General features: G+C 44.1%; 1 protein-coding gene across 1 annotated transcript in view; it reads right to left on the reverse strand.

Moving 5' to 3' along the window:
- Itpr2 (inositol 1,4,5-trisphosphate receptor type 2) overlaps window positions 1-10,699 on the reverse strand; it is a 421,140-nt gene that overhangs the window by 381,670 nt on the left and 28,771 nt on the right. The window contains exon 2 of the mRNA XM_031383897.1: window positions 9,495-9,565. Within this exon, the coding sequence (XP_031239757.1) occupies window positions 9,495-9,565 (71 nt within the window). The remainder of the gene's footprint in view (window positions 1-9,494; window positions 9,566-10,699) is intronic.

Raw genomic sequence — 10,699 nt, forward strand, 5'->3', positions numbered from 1 at the left:
GAATGTGTCAGATTCAGATTCTCTGGAGCTGGAGTTACAAGTGATTGTGAGCCACTCAGTGTGAGTGCTAGGAACCTAACTCAGGTCTTCGACAAGGGTGCGTAACTGCTGGGCCAGCTCCCAAAATTCTCTATTGCTTCTCACTTGCAGTGTTAGCGATCACAATGCTCAGATAATGATATTTATTTGGTACTTAGTAAGAATTTAGACTAAGAACCTCGCACACAGTTTGAAAGGAGAAATTGTGGCATATGAACTTACACCACAAGTTTATTTTTTATTTCTTTGTGTGTGTGTGTGTGTGTGTGTGTGCAGACGTGTGTATGAGCTGTGTCTATGGGTGCAGTTGTACATGCCACAGCATACATGTGGAGATCAGAAGACAGACAACCTTCAGACATTCATTCTTGCCTTCAGCCTCACTGGAGCAGGGTTTCTCTTGTCTCTGCAATAGTGTGCTCCTAGCTAACTAGCCTTTGAGCCTCTAGGCAAGTTTTATTCAACAGAGCAATTTTGTTAGCCTCTCACCTCTTACTCATAAAGGAGTAACCAAACTTCACAATTAAATCTGACCTTTCTTTCCTTATCACACAAAATCACTAGAGTTTCCTTCCAATGAACATTAAGTGCTTTAGATTTGTTTTTATTTTATTTTATAGGTATGGATGATTTGCCTGCATGTGTGTTTGTGCGTCACCTATGTGTCTGGTGCCTTTGAGGTTAGAAGAGGACACTGGCTCCCCTAGAACTGGAGTTACAGATGCTTATGGGGAAACGTGTAGGCCCTGGAAGCATCCAGTGCCCTTAAGCAGATGGCCCTGGTGTTGTTTGTATTTTGATGTTAATTCTGCTTTCCCAGGAGTAGTTGTCTGTAATGAAGAATGAGTCACATACTCAGGTGACTTCTTGTGAACCATCCCCTAATGAATAAAGAAGCCAATCACTGGGTGAGTAGGCGGGACTTCCGAGTTGGATAGAGGAAGAGGGTAGGTGGGGGGAGGGGGGCTTTTGGATGAGAATAGCAAGAGGACAATAGCTACTAGTGTCTCCCAGTTTCAATGGCAGATCCACCAGGATTCACCACCAGAGGATTTAGATTTAATAAGGCTTACAACATTAGGATTCTAGTTGTGGTGCCCAGCAATCGAGTTATGATTGTTTCTGAACTAAGTTTGTGTGATGTTTCCCTTCATGCAGCAACTTGACTGGGTTTGCAAAGCATAGGTTTGCCTAATGTGCACCACAAAAGGCCACGGGAGTTTTGAAGCATGGGGCTGGCATGGTAGCGACCCACCAGTGGGAACTTAGAGAGATGGATGGAGAGATTTTGGAGCTTTGAGTCAGAGAATCTCCACAAGATAAGAACAGGCTGGCCATTGCCCACCAGTGCATGGCCGATCAGCCTGCTGGGGCAGAGAGTTGCTGGTGTAGCACGGGAACTTGGTGGCCTTTCTTAATATTTCCTGAAACAGCACTGGGGCATTTTGAAGTGAAAATTTCTGGTTTATTTAGAGACTTGGTTGTGTCATGTGATGTTTTTCTGGAAGCTGTCTTGTGAGAAGATGTGTTGCTGAGGCAGACACGTGATAAGATGCCTGAGATTTGAAAAAAGTGTGAATATAACCCAATAGACAGTAAATAATGCTCTTGCTTTGGTTCACCTTGCAACAGTTTGCTGGTCTTCCCTGACTACTGTGGTATCCCAACTGCTTCCTGCTGCTTCCCTGGACTCTTGCGGCTCAGCAGAGCCTCCTGGTTTCTTCTAGATGGAGCTGCTGCTACTGATTTGTGTTTGGTGTTTGCCGGTTGAACTAGGCTGCTGCTTCTGTGTTTGATGTTTTAGACTGGACTGCTGATATCCTGACGATGACAATCAGAATTGCCCCCAAAGAACTACCTCTAAACAGGTCCACATCCCCTTGCCATATGAATTATCTTTCTCCCTACCTTCGATCGGTGGGCTAAAAGGCAGGTAGAAGTATATAAGAACCCTTACTAAAGTAGGCTTTGAAAAATCTAAGCCTATATCTCTCCAGCACTTTAAAACACACAGATTTTTGCAATCCTATGTAGCTCCACTAGAATGAAACAGGCACTGGAATCAACTCCCCCTCCCCCTTCTCTAAAATCTCACTGTAGAAAATAAACTCATTATTATCTCATTTCGACCATCAATTAGGACTTTAGTAGTAGGGGATTAGCTACAGACAGAGGTTATTGGGATGACCTTCACAAATGCCGCTATCTACAGTCCAAGTGACTTCCCAGTGAAGGGTTTTTCAAGTTCCTGATACAGATTCATGTAGCTGTTGGCTTGGAATCCATTGCAAATTTCCAAAGTTCTCTAAGCAACAAATTATTACATCAGAGTTCGGGTTCACTGAAAACTTGAAGGAAGAAATTCCCTTGAGCTGTAAATACGGTCTCCACAACCAAGATGACCTCTCTCCAGGATAAACTCAACTGTACTGTGTTCAGTCCTTGGTGAATATCAAGTGTCAAACTCACCCAGAAGGACCTTGTCAGAAAACAAACAAGGCCGCTTGTCAACTAGAGAACGCCTGAGGAATATGTAGTTAGCCGCAATATAAAAGAGTTAAAACATACCAAGAATGCAGAAGAAAGGAGCTGAGGAATATCACCTGAAACAAATACTTAAGGCCTGGGAAGGCTCCGGTTCTCTCACACGGCTGTGAAGGCCAAGAGGTAGAATTTCCAGGCAAGCAAAATTCCAAGATCGGGAGGGTCTTAAACACTGGTCTTAGCTCTGCCCCAAAAGGTCAATGATCTCGTGATGGCTGCATGACCTCATTGCCCTCAGACTTCTGAACTCCCATTCTGAATAGCAACAATCTCTGATGACAAAATAATAAAGCCTGGGGAACCTGAAACATGATGCTGCATAAAAGTATCAAATACCCAATAAATTAAGCTAGTTGGTTTCAAACTTGGAATAGTTTGTCACCGTGTACAAAAGAAAGAAAAAACCATGACACTAATACTAAGCATGGTGGGTGCTGATAATCCTTCACTCAGGATATAGAGGTAGAAGGATTTAAGTTCAATCTCTGCTACATGACAAGTCTGAGGGCAGCCTGGGAAACCTGAGATCCTGTCTCAAAATAAAAATTAAAAAGTATATGAATCCAAATCTGGAGAAATTCCACAGAGCACGTGTTGGGCTGGTGGAGGCAGCAAGTATTACGAAAGACTAGCATGTTCAACCACCGGGGCCTGAGGAGGTGGGCCTATGGGTAACGTACCTACCACACAAGCACAAGGACCAGAGTTTGAATCCTCAGCTCCCACGTAAAAAGCTAGGGAGGCAGTGTGCATCTGTAACTGAGGACAGAGATTAACTGCACTGACTGAAATGAGAGTCTCTAGGTTCAGCACAAGATCCTGTCTCAAAAAATATGGAGGAGAGAGATACAGGGAGATACCCAATACTGACTTCTGGTCTACATACATACATACAGACAGACAGACAGACACAGACACACACAGACATACACACACATACACACACACACACACACCACATACTAACAAATGTGCTTGGATGTGCAACCTCCGTGGCTGAAGGCACAGAGTGAGGCTGTACCTTCAAAATGCCATCTATGGTCACCAGAAAAGGAATCAGGTTACATTTCCTCACAGGTTACACCCAAGCCCCTGATTTTACACCACATGCTTTTTACATCACACAGAACAGAAATTCTTCCTTTAAATTCCAGCTCCTGAAACATAGTGACTTATGACCTCTAAACATCCATTGCTTGGCAGGAGTGGCCCTATGATAGACTGGGTGAGTTATGAAACAGACAAGAGTCAACAACTGCAGAATCTCAAGAGTTGAAACATTCTACTAGTCCAAAAAGCCTGACCTTGGGCCAGAGGCCATCTCTTTCCTTGGCCCTCCCGGGAACAAGCTCCTTGGTTTCACCTTCATGCCTGTGTTTCCTCACTCCTAGGGTCACAGAAGGACAAATAAACCACGCTTTCTTTCATATAAATCAGCTTCTCCTTCCAGCACACAGATTTTTGTACAGCTCCATTCTTACAAGACAGTAAATTATGTTGACATTAAGACCTGTGAGACATAAAGGTGTGAATGTAACCTCTGTGGTATGTGTCTCTAGGCTTTAACTCCCACTTAGGTGAATTGTAACAAAAACATCAAAAGGAGACAATCCATAAGATAGTCAATAAAATCTCTGGCTGTATTCTTCCAAAGCATACAGGGTAAAAGCAATAAAAACTGAAGAAACATTGTAACCCTTAGAAAACAAGAAAGGAGGTACCAAATGTAGCACGGGATGGGGATGGAGGTGGGTAGAAGAGTGGAAGAACCTGCACAATCTAAATGGGTCTGGAATTTAGTATCCAGCAGCTCACACAGAGCAAACTCTTACTGTGGACAAACGGCCTGTGAGATACAAGCTGCCGTGCTTCCCAGTCAGGGTCAGCTTCCTTGCTTTTGGATCACATCTGGGCATGTCTGTGGGGTGTTTTCAGACCGGCTGACTGAGCGGGGGAGGCTAGCCTGGAGGGGGATCACCCCAGAATATCATCATAAGAAAAGGTGATAGTCAACGGAGTACCCACAATTCCCTTCCCTTTGCTTCCTGACCTACCATACTGTGTGTGGGCACCCTCACAGCCTACATCACTGTCCCAGACTGTCCCTCCCATCAGGTCTTCCCTGACTCAACAGGTTGAAGCCTCTAACCATGAGCCAGAGTGAACCCTTCCTCCCTTTGATCATCTCTTCTTGGGTCTTTGGTCACAACAAGAAATGATGCAGCTACATAAGGATTTAAGGAAATGGAATAGAGCAGAATTCCCTGAGCCAGCTTTACAATTCTCCTGTACAGGCACCTTTATTACAGAATCTCAAGATTATTTTTTTAAAACAAAGAAAGTAGGGGTGGGGATGGGGGTGGGAGTGGGGACATCTCTAAAATGTGCCAGAGAACTGGGGAGGGGGAGACTTCCAGGAGTCTATGGGGGTGACCTTAGCTGAAAAATATAACAGTAAAGATATGGAACCTCAAAAGGCCACCTCTTGTAGCCAGGCAGGGTCCCCAATGGAAGAATACAAACATCAACCCACCTACAAAACTTTCAACCCCAAAATTGTCCTGTATACAAGAAGTGCAGGGACAAAGTTGGAGCAGAGACTAAGGGAATGGCCAACCAATGACTGGCCCAACTTGAGACCCATCCTATGGGCAAGAATGAATCCTTGACGCTATTAATGATGCTCTGATATGCTTACAGGCAGGAGCCCAGAATAACTGAGAGACTCTACCCAGCAGCTGACTGAAACAGATGCAGAGACCCACAGTCAAACATTAGATGCAGCTTGGGGAGTCTTGTAGAAGACTTGGGGAAAGGATTGAGGGCCCAAAAGGGGATAGGAACTCCACAGGAAGACCTACAAAGTCAATTAACCTGGACCCTTGGAGCCTCCCAGGTACTGAGCCACCAACCAAAGAGCACACACAGGTTGGACCTAGGCACCTCCCACGTATATAGCAGATATGCAACTCGGTCTTCATATGGATCCCTTAATAAACTGTAGTTGGGGTTATCCCTAAAGTTGTTGCCTGTGTGTGGAATATGTTCCCCTAACTGGGCTACCTATCTTGTCTGGCTTCAGTGGGAGAGGATGGGCCTAGTCCTGCAGAGACTTGATGTGAGGGTTGCTGGACAATGAAAACCGTTCAAATTTACTTGAGGATAGCATGTGCCAGCTCAAGGAGCTACGATGGCGATAGCCTATTGTTCCTTCACAACATCTAAGGAAGAAACAATCAGGTTCTGGAAACTTGGCAAAGGAGTCTGGACATGCTAGACTAGTGATTCCCACAGTCAGCTCTAGGGCGTCCAATGGTTTCTACAGCTGCAGAGGCAGGCAGGGGTAACAGACACAGGCAGAGGACAGAAGTGCCAACAGAGCTGCCACAACAAGCTGCCCGCCCGTGCCTGAAGCTTTTGGTAGAGTTTGCTCCCTGCTGTTGGGAAAACCAGGACAGAAGCCAGTCAACCTCAGAGATTTCTCTGCTGGCCTCTGCCAGAGACGAGTTGGGCTTTCAGACAACGGGAGTTTGGGTCTCCAACTGGAAAGGACACCCTTCTCTGGCGTGGGGCAGAGGCTTAGTTTTAAAGTGGAAGTAGGAACTGGGAGCCAATTAACAGAGATGTGGGCTAAGAATCAGATTACAGGAAAGCCAGGCTCCTGCTCTGACAGTGATTCACACCTTGAACCCCTGTCCACTGGATAACAAGGAAACATGCATCTGGGTCCATCTGCCTCTGGGTCCAGGGCTGCTAGTTTCAGCACAGATCTGTGACCCTCCAGAGCCTTCCTGTTCTCCAGAGTAACCTGCCCTTTCACACAACCTGCTTTTGGGAAGGGCAAATCCCACTGAGAACCAAGGAATCAGGCTGATGAAACTCACGGCACAGCCCTGGGGTGCCCTTTGAATCAAGTGTGATCCCATGATCCCAGAGAGCTTGGATAGCTCAACCCACAGAATCCGACGGCTGTTTGGGGGAGGAGAAGGAGTCTTCTAAGTGTAAAACTCAAGGACTGAGAAACAGAAAGAAAAGGAAAGAAACCAGAAGAGTGTGGAGTAAGGTTAGAGCCAAACATGCTAACGGAGTCACCTTGTACCCTTTCATTATAATGTAACTACATTTGTATAAAGACGCAGAATGCGTCTGCAGAGCTTCCCCTGGGAACACTGCAAGGCTTACAAACGCTCATCAGTGGGCATTGTACTTGCTCTCCGGCTCAACTCTCTTGGGACAGTAACAGATGCCCTTGGAGGCTCCTGGCAGGTGACCCACTTTAGATGACAGAGCCCCCAGACAATAAAATCAGGTCCTGAAATTCATGCTTTTCCCCAACACAAACACTGTGCTGTCCCAGTTTGGTTTTGAGACTAATTGCCTTTTGAACTTTCTAAACTGGACTCCAGCAGCACAGGAGATCATATAAGAATGAAAAACTGGGACTACAAAAAGTTAAAAAGTTTTCACACGGTGATGAAAACCATCAGCAGAATGAGCAGAGTGGAGGAGAGCTTTTGCGAGACAGACCTTACACAAGGAATTTAAAACTCAGAATATATGCCAGGCTGTGGTGGCCCACACATTTAATCCAGTAGAAGCAAAGGATTTCTGTGAGTTCAAGGCCAGCCTGGTCAACAGAACAAGTTCCAGGACAGCCAAGGCTGTACAGAAAAACCCTAACTTGACAAAAAAAAAATTAAGAATATATATAAAGAACTGTGTGTTAGCCAGGCGGTGGTGGCGCACACTTTTAATCCCAGCACTTGGGAGGCAGAGGCAGGCAGATTTCTGAGTTCGAGGCCAGCCTGGTCTACAGAGTGAGTTCTAGGACATCCAGGGCTATACAAAGAAACCCTGTCTCGAAAAACCAAAAAAAAAAAAAAAAAAGAACTGTGTGCTGGCTAGTTTCATGTAAACTTGACACAGCCAGGGTCGTTGGAGAAGAGGGAATCTCAAATGAGAAAATGCCTCTATAAGATCTCACTGTAGGCAAGCCTGGTGGGCCTTATCTTAATTAGTGATTAATGGAGGAGGGCCCCAGCATATCGTGGGTAGGGCCACCCCTTGGCTGGTGGTCCTGAGTTCTATAAGAAAGCAGGATGAATAAGCCATGGGGAATGAGCCAATAAGCAGCACCCTCCATGGCTTCTGCATCACCCCCTGTCTCCAGGTCCTGTCCTGACTTCCTTCAGTGATGAACAGTTATATGGAAGTGTAAGTTGAATCAGCCCTTTCCTCTACCAAACGTTCTTTTTGTAACAGTGTTTCATCACAGTAATAGTAACCTTGACTAAGACAAGCTTCAACAATCCATCAGTGAATAATGCAAAATTGCCCATCAATAAACGGGCTGATGAAATAAATAGTTCCCCCAAAAAGAAACACAAACCATTATTATACAAATAACATTTTCATGTTCAACATCCTTAGCCAGTCAGGAACAAGCAAATTAAAACTACTTAAGGATGAGATTGTATCTCATCCAAGTCAGAATGGGTATGATCGAACAAAGAACAAAAATCAAATGACAAGCTAGAAAGAGATGGCTTCATGGCAAGGGCTTTTGCTGTTCTTGCAAAGGACACTGTCACTTCTCACTTCTTGTGGTCTCTGTGGGCACGGCACATATTCATACGCTCAGGAGCATACATGTACATAAATACACACAATGAAATAAGTTTTAGAAAAGAGAAGATGTAGAGAAAAAGGAATCCTTAACCAGCTCAGGTCTCCATCAATGGCTAAATGGATAACAAAATGTGGTATATACACACACGATGGAATTTTACTCAGTTATAAACATAATGAAAGTGTAAAACTTGCAGGGAAAAGGATGGATCTAGATGTTATTATATGGTCCTGGTTAGGTTTTTGTTGTTGTTTTTGTTCTTTTGTTGTTGTTTTTGTTTGGTTTGGGGTTTTGAGGGGAGTTGTTTTGTTTGTTTTTTGTCAACTAGACATCTGGGAAGAGAGAACTACAATTAAGAAAATGCCTCCATCAGATTCGCCTTTAAGCAAGTCTCTGAGGCAGTATTCTTGATTATGGCTGATGTGGGAGGGCCCAATCCATTGTGGGCAGGTGGGCCTGCATTGTATTAAAAAGCAAGCAAGCCATAGATGCAAGCCAATACACAGACAGCATTTGTCCATGGCTTCTGTGTCAATTTCTGCCTCCAGGTTCCCGCACTGACTTCCTTCTGTGATACATTGTAGCCTGAGAGCTGTAAGATGAAGTAAACTGTTTCATTCCCAAGTTGCTTTTGGTTCTGGAATTCACCATAGCAACAGAAACCCAAGACTGATATTAAGTGAGGTGACACCTCAGAAAGATCAAAATCACGTGCTCTCTCTCATATGCAGATCCTAGATTTTGATGTTTGTATTTTACTACTTTTTGTTTTCTAGAATGTTCTCCAGGTCCCATTAATCCTTTTACAGCAGCTGAGTTATAATCAACTTGCTGTCCCAACTGGTTTCTCAGCCAAGGAGACCATGAAGCTCTAAGACCACAGTTAGTTTCCACATGCCATCTGTGTATGGCTCTAAACGCTACATTCACACAACATGGGGCTTTCATGAAGATAATTAACAAGCTAACAGGAAAACACTATGACATGTATAATATAACTGCCACAGAAATCTATAAGTAAATAGTATTTAGTTATATCTATTGGCTTGAAAAGTTCATTTTTCATAGGTAATTACCAGGGTTTCTTGGCAGTCTATAGATGCCTCATTGCAAAACAAAAATCAGATAATTCATCATAAATCACTCCAAATTTAACAATATAAAAACCTATGAGGAAACTGGAAATGATTTTCACTGAGTAAAAATTTAACATTATTTACCTTAAGACACAGAATAGTCTGCCCTCTGAGGTCACATACACGATCTTAATTTTTTTTCTTACCTCTGAACTTCTTGGGTGGGTTGGCAAGGTCCCCCGCCTCTGGGTGCACCACGCAACGGTCATCCACCAACCTGGAGGGAAAGAATGTTTATACTTTTAACATCATCACACTCATAAAACCACACACTGCACAAGGACAGCGGGTAAATATTTACAGTCTGAATACTCAGAAACTTCTTGAGAGTCCGAGATTCATAAATAGTTATTCTAGAGAGAATAGGAAGCATTAAGTGATAGGAGACTTGTTAGATCAGCTATGACCTTGACAAGCACCAATCACAGCTGAGCTATCTAAAACCTTGTTGAGGGAAATGCCGCAACCTCTAGGATGTGAGAATAACCACTGACCAATCAGCAATGCACATACATGTTTAAAATAGCATGCCTTGGGTCAAGCCAGCCAATATGCCTCTAAATATGGAGAGGGGAGGGGCTCACAAGGCCTCACTGTTAACGGAAGAGCATTTAGCAGGTGATAGCTGGGGAGAAACAAAGTTGTTTTTCTTCAGAGGTGCAGCCCTAGCAAGTTGTCCATGCTGAAATGGATGGCCCTACACTCTTGCACAAGTAGTGAGCAACCCTAATTGACTCACTGGGTAACAGGAGAGCAAGGAGGAGGAATGCACTGGTCAGAAGAAACAGACAGGAGTGTGAGGGTGGAGCTAAGATTGAACACAATCTAAATACTTTGCAATCATGTATGAAACTGCCAAAGAACAAATAATAATTTTTAAAAATGTACATATACACATGCCTCTATATATGCACGTATAAAAACAGAGGCTGGAGAGATCGCCCAGTGGTTAAAAAAGCTTACTGCTCTTGTAGAAGACCTGAATTTGATTGCCAACACCCACATGGTAGCTCACAACCACTTGCAAATCCAGCTCTGGTTATGGGGCCCTGTTCCTGCATCCTCCAGCTCCTGCATATATGTGCTACACATACACTCTGCATACACACATATGCATAAAATTAATAATTTTTAATGAAACACAGCAAAATATTAATAGTAGTGAGGAGCCTGGTATAGTGATGCATGAACTTGAGGGGCAGAGGCAGGGAGATATCTGGGTTTGAGAATGGCCAAGTCTACTTGGAGAGTTCTAGGACAGCCAGGGCTACATAGGCCTTTTTTTAAAAGACTCCTGTCTCTCAAGAAAGAGGAGGGGAAGGAGGAGGAGGAGGAGGAGGAGGAGGAGGAG

The sequence above is a fragment of the Mastomys coucha genome, unplaced genomic scaffold, assembly GCF_008632895.1.
Source record: "Mastomys coucha isolate ucsf_1 unplaced genomic scaffold, UCSF_Mcou_1 pScaffold20, whole genome shotgun sequence".
In the NCBI taxonomy this organism is placed as follows: Eukaryota; Metazoa; Chordata; class Mammalia; order Rodentia; family Muridae; genus Mastomys; species Mastomys coucha.